Source organism: Orycteropus afer, unplaced genomic scaffold (genome assembly GCF_000298275.1).
Source record: "Orycteropus afer afer isolate SDZICR_OR568_19922 unplaced genomic scaffold, OryAfe1.0 scaffold00034, whole genome shotgun sequence".
Taxonomy (NCBI): Eukaryota; Metazoa; Chordata; class Mammalia; order Tubulidentata; family Orycteropodidae; genus Orycteropus; species Orycteropus afer.
Genome location: NW_006921621.1, coordinates 8,981,549 through 8,998,145, shown reverse-complemented (window position 1 = coordinate 8,998,145; position 16,597 = coordinate 8,981,549). Strand labels below are relative to the sequence as shown.

The following is a 16,597-nucleotide window of genomic DNA, read 5'->3' as shown; positions in this document are numbered from 1 at the left end:
GCTATGAGTTGGGGCTGACTCGACGGCAAACAACAACAATATATGGCATAAACAGACTATCAAGCATGAACCAAAATGCACAAACAGCAGAAGATAAACTAGATGACTGGGACCTTCTAAAAATCAGATTTTTCTATGCTTCCAAAGACTTCTCCAAAAGAGTCAAAAGAGAACCTACAGATTGGGAAAAATATTTGGCTATGACGTATCTGACAAGGGACTTATCTCTAAAAGTTATAGAAAACTACAACACCTCAACAACAAAAAGACAAATAATCCAATTAAAAAATGGGCAGAAGACATGAATAGACACTTTACCAAAGAGGATTTTCAGGTGGCCAACAAACACATGAAGAAATGTTCATGGTCATTGGCCATTAGAGATGCAAATCCAAACAACACTGACATATCGTCTTGCCCCGGCATTGGTAGCAGAGTTCAACAAGACAGAAAATAACAAATGCTGGTGAGGATGTGGAGAGACTGAGACTCTCACATACTGCTGGTGAGACTGTAAAATGATACAACCATTGTGGAAAGCAGTATGACGATTCCTTAAAAAGTTGGAATTAAGAATACCATTTGACCCAGCAATCCCATTACTAGGTATATACCCTAAAGAAGTGAGAGCCATGACAAGAATGGATATATGCACACCCATGTTCATCGCAGCACTATTTACAATAGCCAAAAGATGGAAACAATCTAGGTGCTCATCAACAGAAGAATGGATAACCAAACTATTGTACATACACACAATGGAATACTATGCAACCTGAAAGAATAACGTAGATTCTGTAAAACATCACATAACGTGGATAAACTTGGAGGACATGATGCTGAGTGAAATAAGTCAATCACAGAAGGACAAATATTGTATAATACCTAAGGCATTTGACTGCTAACCAGAAAGCTGGCAGTTCAAACACACCAGCCACTCCTTGGAAGGAAGATTGGGCAATCTACTTCAGTAGTGATACCACCTTGGAAACCCAAGGAGGGGTTGCTATGAGTCGGCTCTGAGTCAACAGCAGTGTGTGTGGGTGTGTGTGTGTTACTATAAAAGTCAAGGAAATTTTTAAATATGGAAGGACATTTTTTTGTTGGTTACTAGGGATGAGAGGGGATGGGAGGGACTACTCCTAGATGGGTAGAAACAAGTATTGATTTGATTGAAGAGAAGGGCAATGTACCAAATATGAGTGATCAGCATGGTGGTTTTGAGGAAGGGGAAGACAGAGAGAGGTGCATGGGAGGTACAGACAACAAAGATGAACCATTTTGCACATACAATACTGTGTTGTTAGTGATGGCAAATATTGATCTATGGGTGGCTAGATGGGTGGACAGGCTGAATGATTAGGTATATCTATGCAAGGGGGAGTGTGCCCATGACCATGTATAGGGTTGGTAGACAATGTATTTGCATGTTCTGTAAGAATTTCTAGCTATAAAATATAGCTGACAAGGAACAAGGTTGTAGTCACTTCTTGCCCACAGCCAGCTACCCAGAGGGAGCAAATAGTTGGACCTGTGGGCTCTGGACCATATTCTCAGGGGACATAAAGCTCAATTGGCATAACATACTACACAAAAACATTGTTCCACATCCTACTTTGATGAGTAGCAACTGGAATCTTAAAAGCTTGCAAGCAGCCATCTAGCTGCAATGATAGTTCTCTCCTCACCCAAAGCAAAGAAGAATGAAGAAAACCAAAGACACATGGAAACAATTAGTCCAAGAGACTGGTACACCATGTGATCTTCAGCCTATATGACCATGAGACCAGAAGAACTAGATGGTGCCCGGCTACCACCATCAATCACTTGGAGGGGGTCTATGTAGGAGATCCTGGATAGAGTGGAACAACAATGTGGAACAAAACTCAAAATCTTTTTTTTTTTTTTTTTAAATAGAGACCAGGTTTGCTGGTCTGATAGAGCCTAGTGGAACCCCAGAGATTATGGGCTAAATTTAGCTGGCCTTCAGGTCTGGAACTGAACTCATTACTGTGGCTTCCAGCCAAACAAAAGACAGGCATATAGGAGCCTTTACATTGGGTAGATACACTCCTTAGAGAGATCAATCATTGGAGAGTAGAAGGGCTGTGTATGCACAGGGAGACAGTTCAAGGGGTGGGTGTGCATGGGAGAGAAGGACACAGGGAAGAAGTGGCTATGGGGAAGAAGTGAGAGGAGAAAAGTTGCATTGTGGGAGACTGAAGTCAGTATCATGAGACAAAGTGTATGTGAACTGCTGTCTGGAGGATGACTTTGCTCTGTAAACTTTTACTCAAATCACAATAAATTATTATTATTATTATGGTCACAATTTACTTGAAGTTCTGTGTCCATCTGGGTTGCTACTAAATCAATTTTAAAGTAATCAGCCTCAAAGTAATCCTTTTGCTTAGAGAACTTTGGAAGTTCAAGAAAGTATATTAACAGCAGGCTAGAATTAGCAACAATTATTTATTTATTTAAATCACTAGATTTCTGTGGCATTTCAACTGGGTGAGTACTCCAATGCAAAAGACATGACTGAAGATCAGGTTTACCTAGTTTCCAAAGTAATGGTATCGACCACTATAGAATTCACATTGCATCACTGGGATAAAGATATGTATTTCTTTTTGCCTAAACATGGTCAAGTAGCAAATATCCACCACAATGACAGCTATTGGTCTTTGTAGGTGACAGGCAAGTCTCCCAAATACTTTCTTCTTATAGCAAAAAATATCAAATACCTTTCAAACAGAATCTCACTAAGAATGAAAACTATTAAAGTTGTTAAAATTTAATATTAATTTACATGAGCCCTCTATAGAATATAACCTCTGATGCACAACCTCAGCCTTTTCTTTCTCTCTCCCTTCTCCTTTCCTTCCTTTTCTCTTCCTTTCTTGAGTGCCTTGTGAGACCACTATGTATCAGTCACTATTCTAGATGCTGAGGAATCAGTTTTTACATCTGAACTAATCATAACAGGTCATGCCCAAGGTCTGTTTTGAAGAAATTGCTACCTGTTTATAAAAATCCACCTCCAAAGTTAGATGGGAATGAGGAATAGTAAACCAAGCTTGGTGCTTCTTCCTCTTTAAATAGTATTTTCTAGGCTGAATTTGGACATAGGAAACCCATGGGAACTCACCTTCTACTGTGGCCACCCACACATTTCTCAGCCCTGCCTAACCGTGAGAGTGAACCATCATTCCCGCTTCCTGAATACGCGCTGTTATTTATTACGCCATGGTAGGAGGGTGAAATCAGGCAAGTAGCTTCCTTTAAAGGAATTCCTAAGCTGGGAACAGGCAGCAGAGGGGGAGGGATAGAGCAATTGCCTGGGCCTCACAGTACAGCCTCACAGTCCAAGTTGGTGCTCATGTCCAATGGTGTCTTGGTGAAATCTATGGGCAAACGCAGGGGCTTTCCCTGTGAAGCAGAAGTCTGAGCAGACAGCACTAAAAATAGAGCCTCGTAGGGCTGACTGAGTCTAGAGTGTCGTGGAACTAAGAAAGCTTCAGACTGGAGACATTTTGCCTCTTTGTTTTTCTATAGAAGCAAGAAAGTCAGCTGTGTGGAAAACCATGACTCATATACTTTGGCTGTATTGTTTGGTGTTTCTTTTGCCCACAGAGTCCTGCAGAACATTATGCCAGGTAAGAAAAGGGGGATGAAGATGAATTGATGGAGAGAGCAAACGGAAAATAAAATCAGCCCATTAACTAGTTTCAGTTATCTTAACTGAGATGTAGGAAGAAGATGGTGATGGGGTAACTGGGTGACCAGAAGAAACTCAAACTACAGGTAACTAAAAATCCATTTTAACTAATAGCTACAAATTATTTCCCCATAAGTTGCAAACATGCAATGAAGCTCAAATGATTTAAGGTTGATAAACTCTTCTTTCCATATCATCTGATGAAGAAAATTTCAGTTGCTCTTAACCAGAACAGTACCACTTCCTTAGGGGCATTTGAAAAAGTGTGAAGGTGGATGAGGGTTGTCATAATGATTAAGAGATACTAGTGGTGTTTAGTGGGCAAGACTTTAGAATGGTCTGGCACAATGAAACACTGTTCTCCCCAAAATGGAAACAATACTTCCTTTGAGAAAACTGTTGGTGAACCCCAAGGTCTAACTGGTGTAGAGTTTGTACCCATTACCCTATGTCATTGAATATGTCATATTCCAACTCATAGAGACCCTTTAGGACAGAGTAGAACTGTCCCATAAGGTTTTCAAGGCTGTAAATATTTACAGAAACAGACTACCTCACCTTTCTCCCACAAAGCAGCTGGTGGGTTTGAACCACCAACCTTTTGGTTAGCAGCCCAATGCTTTAACCACTACACTCCGGAGCTCCTTGAAGAGTTTGTAGCAAGGTAATAGTTGTAAGCTCAATGGACTATGTGTGAGTCCTATGGCTCCCTCTGGAATATTTTTCTTCATACCATATATCATTTTAACTTCCCTCTTGATTACTTATTTAAAGTAAGTTGTGGAGAATCATTGAGAGAGAGAGAGAGAACATAAAAATATTTTGAACTTCTTAGGAAAAGATTATTATTATTTGATTACTTTTTACTATAATATCTGGAAGGAAGCTTTGAGATCAACCAGTAAAGCTCCATTCCCTTATTTAGATGTAAACCGAGGAACAGAGTGAGGGACGTGATTTGCTTGAGGTTGCATACGTGTTAGTCACAGGGCCAAGCTCAGAATCACTGTATTCAGATTCTCAGTTTTTTGTTCTTTCTGTCTTAACATGTACCTTCTTAACAAACCTCCTTAGGAAAAAATAACTTTGAAAGTTCTTTTCAGGAGCTTTCCAAATAATATTTACTTTATCCTCTGAATAGTTTGCCACTGGATGAAATCATCTTCAAGAGTTGCCTCCTTTCCTTGACACTCTGCTGGTGCCTAATTTCTAGAAGAGCTTTAGAAACCCCTTCAGAAGGGCTCCTTCTTTGAGACATCCCAAGCCACACCAGGTCCTATTTTTTTTTCCTTTTCTTCCCACTTCCTCATCCACATCTTTCCACAAGACAGAATATGGAGAGTAGGCAAAAGCACAAGAGATTGACTTTGATTTTTTCTTGATGATTGGAGACCATGTGACCAGAAACATCCCATTCTTTTCCTCTCGTTATATAAGTTGCTGGATGCTGAGTTCTGGGTGTTGCCTCTCCTCTGACGTTGCCTACTAACCCAGGAAGTTCAGCAGGTTTAGCAGGTTGCAGGTTTGCAAGTGTCTTTTTAACAGTATTATGCTGAGAATTGTTGGTATCTGAAGTTAAAGTGGCCCATGTCAAATGCCACCCTAGAAATGAAATGATCAAAAGGAGTCTTCCATGTGTGTAATTGGCAGATTAGTTGAGAAGAAGTTAATTGGGTCCTTCACTTAAGAAAACAGTTTACTGTTCCTTGTAAACAGTATACTGTAGCCTTCTGCCCAAGTATCTCATTAATATAATGTTACTTCATCAGAGTCTATTTAATGGTCCAAGTATCATCCAGAGTTGTTGTCCCTCCCACAGCACTCTCTACTCCCCTGAGTTCAATAATTTGTTGCAATAGCCACACAGAACTCAGAGAACATAGTTAAAGTTACGGAGTTTACTAGGAAAGAAACAGGTTAAAATTCAGGTTTGTGAACACTCAGGATACAGTTATTCAAATGCACTTTCAAAGGACACACTGCACTTCTAGCTCTTCTTCTTGGTGGTGGTGAAGTTCCCCCTCTGCTTGGGAATGAGCTCTCTTTTAAGCCTAGGGGGATGGCAAAGTGACCAATCCCCTTGTTAGGATCCATGCACCTTATTTGCATGGGTCCACCTACACAAGGGTGCCATGCACCTTATTTGCATAATTAGCAAGCTATCCAATCCCCTTAGTGGCCCACAAACACTTTATTTAAATAGTCCCACTTAATCTTTTGGTGAGAGTTACAAAACTATGGCTAGAAGGGCCATATTAAGTAATTCATTTATCTGAAGTTGTTAATTTCTAAGTGTATTTATCATACTATATTGGAGACCATGCACCTATCAAGATAAGTCTTTGGAATCTTGAAATGCCTGTACTTCTGCACACACTCTTCTGCACCAGTATTTGGATATAGCTGGTTTGGTGGAAAGAGTACTATCCCAGGAACGCAGAGAGCTAAGTTTTAGTTTCAGCTCTGAGAGGAACTCCTTGCATGACCTTAAGCAAGACACCTCATCTATCAAAGCCTGTATTCTCTTCTGTAAAATAAAAGGATCAGACTGAGTGATCTATAAGGTCTTCTAAAACTCTCAAAATACTATTTTGACATTGTATTTCATGAAAGCACAGGGATACCTTCTTGATTGTGGACAGACCCCACATGCTAAATTTAGATTCCTCATTCATTCTCATTTGACAGAGAATAGGAAAGATTCAACCTTGCTTCTTGATAACATAGAAACAACTTTGTGAAAGAGAAAGGAACTTGATTCCCAAGAGTTAGTTACATAGGTTGGTCACTGACCTTCCAGTTTCTTGGTAAATGACTTGGATCTTAAAATGCAAAATCAAGGCTCTTCCCGGCCACTAGAGAGCTCTCTTCTGGTTCATATACAGGGAAATTCAGTCTGCTCTGGTAGCATAGTGGCTAAGTCACTTGCCTGCTAACCAGACGGCTGGCGGTTCAAACCCACCAGCCACTCCTCGGAAGGAAGGTTGGGCAATCCTACTTCCGTAGTGATACTGCCTCGGAAACCCAAGGAGGGGTCGCTATGAGTCGGGGCCGACTCGACGGCACATAACAACAACAACATCCACATACAGAGAACTCTCTGGGTGGTGCAAATGGTTAACGTGCTCAACTGCTAATTAAAATGTTGGCACTTCCATTTGACACAGAGGCTCCTTGGAAGAAGACCTGGAGTTCTCCTTCCAAAAAAGTAGCCATTGAAAACCCTATGGAGCTCAGTTCTACTCTGATACACATGGGTTTACCATGAATCAGAGATGACTTGATGGCAAATGGGGTTTTCACATACACATACATATATGCCATTATATGTGTAGACACAAGTACATATATCAACACACATATACATATATGTATGTGTTGTTGTTGTTGTTGTTATGTGCCGTCGAGTCGGACCCGACTCATAGTGACCCCTCCTTGTGTTTCTGAGGCAGTATTACTATGGAAGTAGATTGTCCAACCTGCCTTCTGAGGAGTGGCTGGTGGGTTTGAACTGCCAGCCTTCTGGTTAGCAGTCAAGTGCCTTAGGTACTACATGACCAGAGCTTCTATATGTGTTGCATATGTGTAAGATATTGAACTAGGTACTTGGAGTACAAAGAAACACAATACACAATCTTGTTCTAAAATAACTTACTCTTTAATTGGGAAGACAGTGTGCATATATTAAAAGGTTAGATAGTTAATAGCAAGTCAGATGAGTATGCCAAGTACTGAATGAATGCTTTGGTGGTATGGACAGCAAGTCCCACAAAAGCCAGAGAAGAAAAGATGTGTTATTCAGAACACATTCAGGAATGCTTCTTGGCATAGGCAAGGATGAGCTTTGCATGTAATAGACATTCAGTAAGTTCATGTTCAGAGAATAATAATAACTAAATATCTCATATAGCACATATTCCATGAACTTTTCTAAGTGTTTTTCATAGATTATCTCATTTATTCATCATAAAAATTGTCAGGGGTATCATATGATTACAGAATTACAGTTTCTATTCTACTTTATGGATGGAGAAACTGAGGTTCAGAGAGATTGACTTTCTCAAGGTCTCATGTGATGGTATAGGGACTTGAAATCAGTGATGTGTGCCTAGTTTATACGTTCTTAGTCACACATGACACTGCCTCTCAGTGAAGGATCAGGTATTATATTGATGATGGACTAGACTAAAAAAACCCACTTCTGTCAAGTCGGTTCTGACTCTTAGTGACCAGACAGAGTAGACTGACAGAATGAAACTACCTGATAGGGTTCCCAAGACCGTAAATCTTTATGGAAGTAGACTGCCACATCTTTCTCCCCATAGAGTAGCTGATGGATTAGAACTGCTGACCTTTTGGATAGCAGTCAGTGCTTTAACCACTGAGCCACCAGGGATCCTGTGGAATAGACCAGGGCTTTGATAGGGAGATGTGGGAATGTTTATGACAGGGGGGAGCCAGACTTTGGGGTAGTCCTCTTAAAGGAAAGTAATACAAAATTAAGTTAAAATGTATTTACTTAGAATGAAAAATGAAATCATAATAGGTTTCACATTCAGAAATACCAAAGAGTATTACAAATTTAGAAAAATAGCGTAATATTTTTATTAGTGGACTCTCTGACACACCACTATAACAATTTTCCCTTATACTTTTGGCTGCATACTTACATCAGAATGGCTTTATAAAATCTTTTTCTATAGACAGACTAGAAAGATTATCTAGTTTTCCCTCTAAAACTGTTGACCAAGTTTGTATTTTATTATTGTTAGTTTAGAAAAATATCTTTCAGCTTTGCAATTTGTTACTGGTAATGCCATGTAAATATGTAAGACTGCTGTCAAGTTTAGGATAACCTCTAACAAGGTTCTTTCATTTGTGAGCTTCAGGGTATCAGGACATTCGGAATATTTTTGTGCTGTGACTAATTGGAAACACTCATTGAATTGTTGCCACTTATGTGCTAAAGTCCTCATTATAACGCAGAAATGACTGCAAAATACATAAATATAGTTTATTAAATGAAACTAAATGTGTCTCCAACTCAACTTCTGCTTGTTGAGTATAAATCCTATAAATACTTATAGCTTTTCTAGTAGTACCCAAAAGGAGGGAAAGTGTAAAGGTGGGGCTGTTGGAGTGATAAAAGAGAACAGTCTTAAAAGATGGCAGCTAAAATATTTTACATTTGAAAGTTTAACAAAACATATGAGGCTCTCTTCCAGACCTTAGAAGGGAGGAAGGGACTCTGAAGCTCAAACTTCATCAACTTTGTGATAAATCCACCTCTGCTCATCACAGACATATTTCCTGGACAGGATGTAGATCATTCTTATTGGTGCAGAAGGAAGGCTCCTATTCAGTAGTAGTGGGAGAGAAAGAGGAATAGACTGAAGGAGAAATGGAACCATGGTGACATACCTCATGGTCTCAGCTTTTGGTGGCCAAGACGGTGTCATAACCAACTCAGACATGGGTGTAGTCTGTGACTAAAGTTAGCCATTGGGGTTAGCATATCGACAATTGATTTTGACTTTTCTTTTCTAGGCTGCCAGAGAAAGCAAGATGAATGTGTCTGCCAGGCCCCAAGGTATGTTGGCAGCAGTTGCTAATCAAATGGAGGTTTTGCTGTTCATCTACTGAGTTGAATCATCTACAACTCTCTGTCTTATGGCAAGGCTGAGGGAAGTCCTTGATGGCTTACATTTGGGCTTTTTTTCCTTTATATTAAATTGGACCTTTGACCCCAGTCCCATTCTCTTCTTTTCCTGGCATTCTCTAATCCACTTCAATCAGAGTTTTAAGGGTTTTTTTTTTAAATTTTCTTTTTAAAAAATTTTGCCATAGATTCATTAGATTGAGTCAGCTCAACTTGGGACAATGGCTAAAGTATAACTGTGAGAAGTCTTTGCTGATATAACACATTATGAAGTTCTGGATCTGGGAGGCTGCATTTTTTTTTTTTTTTTAATTTTTATTGTGATTTGGGTGAATGCTTACAGAGATAATTCATTTTCCATACAGCAGTTCATACAAATTTTGTTTCATGACATTGACTGCAATTTCACACAATATAATAGCTCTTTTCCCACTTCCTCCCCATAGTTATTCTTCTCTGTGTCCTTCCCTCCCATGCACTCTCATCCCCTGAGTTGTCTCCCTGTGCAAATACTGCCCTTCTGTTCTCCCATGATTGATCACTTCAAGGAGTGTATCTGCCTGATGTAAATGTTCACCCCATATGTTTGTTTATTGTTTGGGTGCAAGCCACAGGAGTGAGTTCAGTTCCAGACATGAAGGCTAACTAGGGGCCACAGTCTCAGGGGTCTCACCAGGCTCCATAAGACCAGAAAACCTGGTCTTTTTTATGATTTTGAGTTTTGTTCCACATAGTTCTCCCACTCTATCCAGGATCTTTTGCATTGATTTCCCCTCTGTGTGGTTGGCAGTGGTAGCCAGGCACCATCTAGTTCTTCTGGTCTCATGGTCATATAGGCTGAGGATCACATATTCTACCAGTTCATTGGACTAACTGTTTCCATGCATCTTTTTTTTTTTTCATTCTTCCTTGCTCTGGATGAGGAGAGACCCATCATTGCATCTAGATAGCCTCTTGCAAGCTTTTAAGACTAGATCTGGGAGCCTTCTTAGAGAATCTGAGGTGCAATAGCTTTTGAATTGTGTTCTGGGGCACTGCAGGATTTGATTAGGTTTAGAGGGCTGTTGTAGTGTTTGAGAATGACTGAATGGACTCATCACTAGGCTCATCACTCACTTCAACTGGGGCAGTTCCCTTTTCATCTATTGTATATATTGGCACTCAGGATAAGATTTTTTTGGAAAGAATATGGTTGTTGCCAAAGAGTATGACAACCATGTATGTGCATCAGTTCCCCTCTATTTTACAAAGAAAAAACTCCTGATCACCACAGGATTTGTGTGTCTTCACTGCGGGGATAGCTTGGTGATTGGCCCAGTGCAGCCCAGATCTTAGACCTCATCGTCTGATGCTGATGCCTTTTCTTTCTCCAGGCAGATGTGATGGTGTCTGCAATAAGCACAATTCCCAGTGCAGCCAACCCTGCCCTCCAGACACTGAGGGAAATATGGGGTTTTTATGCAGGAAAAATAAATGGCACAAGGTTACTGATACCTGCCGAACCCTTAATGTCTTCAACATCTTTGAGGTAATATCCTTTTTCTCCCAATTTGGATTCTAATGTGAGCATCATGAGGAAAATAATAATAATAATTATTATTATTGCTGCAAGTCATTGCTGCAAGTGGATCCCGACTTATAGTGATCCCTCCTTGGGTTTCTGAGGTGGTATCTGTATGGAAGGGGACTGCATCCCTCCTTGGGTTTCCGAGGCAGTATCTCTACGGAAGTAGATTGTTCAGTTTTCCTTCTGAGGAGTGGCTGTTGGGTTTGAACCTCCAGCCTTCTGGTTAGCAGTCAAATGCCTTAGGCACTCCACCACCAGAGCTGCCCTAAATTAGCAATGTATTTTGCCTTCACAAAGAGAGAGGAAGAGCACTTGGCAGAGAAGCATGTATCTCTGTTTTATGTGAACACATCACATCTGCCTAATCTCTCTCGCTCTACACAAGAATCACATTCTTAACTTTGAGCCTCTAAAAATTTGTGCTTCAGTCGCCCACACCCTTTTGTGACAGGCAAGATGTAAATATTTTAGAATTTTGTGGGCCATATCATCTCTGTTGTGACTTCTCAACTGTGCCTTTTTAGTGTGGAAACAGTCCAGACAATATGTAAGTGAATGAGCTGGCTGTGTTGCTATAAAACTTTATTCACAAAGAAGAGGTGACCACCCTAGAGCCATAGTTTGCCACCCTGATCTAAAGAGTGTGACTCAGGTCATTAGTCTATGGGAGACACTCTCTATTGCTATTTTCAGTCATTTTTCTCTCCTAGTTTGGGAGCTCTGCTGGTGTAGTGCCTAAGGCATTTGACTGCTAACCAGAAGGTTGGTGGTTCAAACCCACCAGCCACTCCTTGGAAGGAAGGTTGGGCAATCTACTTCTGTAGTGATACTGCCTCGGAAACCCGAGGAGGGGTCGCTATGAGTCGGGTCCGACTCGACGGCACATACCAACAACAACAACAGTGTTTCAGTTGAGTCATCCAAATCTAGTTCAGAATTTTCATTTAAAAAATATACTTATGTCTCATGCTGTGCCTCTCAGGAATTGTAAAAACAAGCTTAAATGCTATCAACAATTTATATCTACATAAAGAGAGAGAATATATAATGCAGGTGACACAAGTTGTTTGCTCTCGACTGCTAACCTAAAGGTTGGTGGTTCAAACCACCCAATGATACTGCAGAAGATAGGCCTGGTGATCTGCTTTAATATTACAGACAAGTAAACCCTATGGAACAGTCCTACTCTGTAACACATGGGGCCTCCATGAGTCAGAATAGACTCAACAGAAACTGACAACAACATGAATACACAAAAGGGGTCTGGAATGGTTAAAAAAATAAGACAAAACAATAACCCAAACCTCACTGCTGTCAAGTCAGATCCCACTCATAGGGGCTCCTCCTTGGGTTTCCAAGGCAACGTTGCTACAGAAGTAGATTGCCAACCTGCCTTCTGAGGAGGGGCTGGTGGGTTTGAACCACTGATCTTCTGGTTAGTAGTCCAATGCTAAAGATAAAAAATAATATTTCTGATTTTTGGGGAGTGGGATTAAGAAGTAGGCAGTTAGGAATTTGAGACTCATTTTTTGGGCTCATACACCTTGGTGTTGGTCAAGTTATTCCACCAAAGATGTGACTTTGGAAATGTAAAACAGAAGAACATTATGAAATTGTGTAATAAAGCTGCCCTAAATTTTAATACTCGGAAGGAAGGTTGGGCAATCCTACTTCCGTAGTGATACTGCCTCGGAAACCCAAGGAGGGGTCGCTATGAGTCGGGGCCGACTCGATGGCACATAACAACAACAACAAATTTTAATAAAGCTACTTTTTCATTTAGAACAAAAGTAATATAATAGAAATTTATTTTGCCATTTCTTAGGAGGATTTAAATTCAATCCAATCACTTGGAGAAAACATAAAGATAAACCACTATGCTGGAAAATCTGAGACCATTACAGAGAGATTAATGCAAACATGTCCAAAGGATTTGTCTTGTGTAGTTAAAGGCATTCGGCAGTCTCCCCGGATACCAGGAAATATTGCTATGATTGTGCAGCTCTTACATAACATATCAACAGAGCTAAAGGCAGATGTTGATGAGACAAAGATGCAGGTGAGTGGCCTTAAATGCTTGGTAGAGCATCATTTCAGTGGGAAAGGAATGAGGGCTAGTTGGGGTATTCTGTGAGTGTCTTGGGGCCTGGGAACAGGATCTTTCACCTCAGTATCTCCAATGCCTAGCCTAGAGTACATTCAATAAATGTACTAAAAATAAATTGAAGAAATAAGTGGATGGAATCAGTGAACACACTTAACTGACAAACATGTACAGAAAGCACTTACTATGTACTGTGGTGGGCATTGGAGTATGCTTTTCCAATGTACATTTTGGCTACTCAAAACCTTTAAGAATCATTCTAGGACCTGCACAGGAAAATATTTTTCTTACTTTTATCTATGAGGTTGCTAAAATGGAAAATATTTGAAGCAAAGAAAATGCCATAAATGTCAGCTGCAGATATGTGAAATGAAATCAGACCCCATTTCATTTGTTTTGATCTTCAAAATAGAAGATAGTGAAAAGTAGATTCAACATTTGGAGATAATTTCCAATTTAGTATGCTCCCATGAGTTGGGATTTAATAGATATTAATTACATGATGAGTACCCTGACCATGGTAAGCAAATTGCTAGTTTTGCCCAGGTGGGAACCCAAGCTGATGACACAAATGAGCACAGTGGAGGTTGCCCACTTGCCTATCTTATGGGAAGGCATTTCATAAAGGGAGGAGGGAAGGGCAAAGTCATCCTATTGTGGTTCTGTCTTCTATATCAAACTTCAGTGTGCAGAGTCACCTGGGGATCTCATTAAAATGGAGATTCTGATTCATTAGGTCTGGGGTGGGTCCTGAGCATCTGTATCTCTAAGAATTTCCCAGGGGATGCCTACAGTGCTGGTTAGGGGGTCACACTATAAAAGTGAATCTTTAATGAGCTGGGCAGATACAGAGAGTGGCTTAGTACTAATATCTGTTCTTCATTGGCAGAGTTACAGCATCATTGCCAACCACATTCTTAACAGCAATAGCATCTCAAACTGGACTTTCATCCCTGAGAAAAATAGCAGCTGTGTCCTGCTACACTCAGTCAATTCCGTTGCAAGAAAGCTATCTATAAATAAGCATCCTATTGACATACCAGATGCCTTTATTCATATAAAGGCCACCACCATATCCAGAGATAACAATGAAAATAATTTCACTTTTTCAATGAGAGTTAATGACACTGGCCATAAAGTCACTGGAAAGGTATTCTTCACTAGAGATGAACTTCTGAATGTGCCTTCTTCTTCTCCGGTTGTCAGCATTGCATTTCCTACCCTTGGGGCCATCTTGGAAGCCAGCCTTTTTGAAAACATCACTGTGAATGGGCTTATCTTGTCTGTCATTCTGCCCAAGGAACTTAAAAACATCTCACTGACTTTTGAAAAGATCAGCAAGTCAGAGGAGAAGAGGACACATTGTGTTGGCTGGCACTCCTTGGAGAGCAGATGGGACCAGAAGGCCTGTCAAATGATTCAAGAAAACTCCAAGCAAGCTGTTTGCAAATGTGAGCCAAACAGGTTCTTTACCTCTTTCTCAATTCTTATGTCACCCCACCTGATGGAGAGCCCCATCCTGACTTATATCACATACATAGGTTTGGGCCTTTCAATTTGCAGCTTGATCCTTTGCTTGTCTATCGAGGCCTTCGTCTGGAGACAAGTGACGAAGACAGAGATCTCATATTTGCGCCACCTGTGCATTGTAAATGTTGCAGCCACCCTGTTGATGGCTAATGTGTGGTTCATTGTGGGTTCCTTTCTTGGTGGTCCAATGACACGCCATAATGGATGTGTGGTGGCAACATTTTTTGTTCATTTCTTTTACCTTTCTGTGTTTTTCTGGATGCTTGCCAAGGCACTCCTTATCCTCTATGGAATCCTGATTGTTTTCCATACACTGTCCAAGTCCGTCCTGGTGGCATCTCTCTTTTTAGTGGGCTATGGGAGCCCATTGGTCATTGCTGTTATCACAGTTGCTGTCACTGAGCCTAGCCAAGGCTACTTGCATCCAGAGGTGTGTTGGCTCAATTGGGACAAGACCAAGGCCCTTCTGGCCTTTGTGGTACCAGCTCTAACCATCATGGTAGTAAACCTAATCACCGTCGCAGTTGTGATTGTAAAGACCCGGCAAGTGGCCACTGGCAGTTCCATGTTCCAGGAAGTGAGAGCCATAGTGAGAATCAGTAAGAATATCGCCATCCTCACACCACTGCTGGGCCTGACCTGGGGATTTGGAATAGCTGTAGTCATCAATGATAGCTCTCTGGTCTTACACATTATCTTCTCCTTGCTCAATGCTTTCCAGGTAAGTGCAGGTACTGCTGAACATATCTGAAATGGGGATTCCTGAAGAGGTTTTGTGATAGGAAGCTAGTGACACTAGATTTCTATTTAACATAATGGATTTGGAATAACATATTGAGTATGGAAATGATCTATAGCTCCAGAAAGGCTTAGATTCAAATCCTGACTCTCTCATTTACTACCATGTACCATTATCTTTGGAGTCCCTGGATGGCACAAATGATGAAGCAGTTGACTATTCACTGAAAGGTTGGTAGTTCAAACCCACCCAGAAGGGCCTTAGAAGAGTGTCATGGTGATTTGCTTCCAAAAGGCCTTGAAAACCTTACGGAGCACAGTGTGTACTCTGCACACACGGGATTGCCATGAGTTGGAATTGTCTTGTTGGCAATTGTTTTTTCCCCCCTTGATATTGGAAAAATTCCTTAACATTTCTAACTCATATTTTTCTCTTATAAAATGGGGAAGATACCACTCACTTTATAGGGGTGTTTGGAAAACAAATGTGTAAACAGGAGAGCACCAATTACCAAAATGACTAAGGATCAGAAAACAGCATAATAGTAGGCTGAGTTGTTATGTTTATGATTTAAACAATATTATCACCCAAAAAACAATCTGTGCGTATCTGAAGCTATTAAAATTTGCAAGCTTATTGTATTTCCTTCTACTTAGGTATTTTAGTTATCATTTGAAAACGTCTTATTTTAACAAGGCACATGATACACAGTTATGTTGTCTGTGCCATTGATTCAATTGCGACTTGGCTACTAACTGAAAGTTCAGCAGTTTGAATCCATCCAGTGGTTCTGCAGGACACAAGACCTGGTGCTATGTGCATGTAGAGATTACAGCCTAGAAAACTCTATGGGGCAGTTCTACTCTATCCTATAAGGTCACTATGAGTTGTTATGAGATACACAATCATATTGAAAATTAAGTCTGTTCTGAATCTCACTTGTATAAATTAAGTGATGTTTACAATTCCATGTGTAATCTTGCAAAATTTTCTATGAATGTACAAATATTTACACATATTACAGGGTTTATATATATACACATATGTATGTATAAAACCAAACTCACTGCCATTGAGTCAATTTGACTCGTAGAGACCCCTCCTTGGGTTTCTGAGGCAGTATCTCTGTGGAAGTAGATGGCCCAATCTTCCTTCCGAATATGTGTGTGTGTGTGCATGCATGTGTGTATACACAAATACACACATATATAATTCAATAACTTACTTTTTCCCTTAGAAATATATCTTACCTGGTCACTGTATATAAATATACCTTT

The 16,597-nt window shown here is 40.3% G+C and overlaps 1 protein-coding gene across 1 annotated transcript in view; it reads left to right on the top strand.

Annotated features, from left to right (window-relative positions):
- Window positions 1-3,587: 3,587 nt before the first annotated feature.
- Window positions 3,588-16,597, top strand: part of ADGRF2 (adhesion G protein-coupled receptor F2) — a 20,927-nt gene continuing 7,917 nt past the window's right edge. The window contains exons 1-5 of the mRNA XM_007936292.1: window positions 3,588-3,659; window positions 9,269-9,311; window positions 10,754-10,908; window positions 12,773-13,006; window positions 13,941-15,302. Of these exons, the coding sequence (XP_007934483.1) occupies window positions 3,588-3,659; window positions 9,269-9,311; window positions 10,754-10,908; window positions 12,773-13,006; window positions 13,941-15,302 (1,866 nt within the window). The remainder of the gene's footprint in view (window positions 3,660-9,268; window positions 9,312-10,753; window positions 10,909-12,772; window positions 13,007-13,940; window positions 15,303-16,597) is intronic.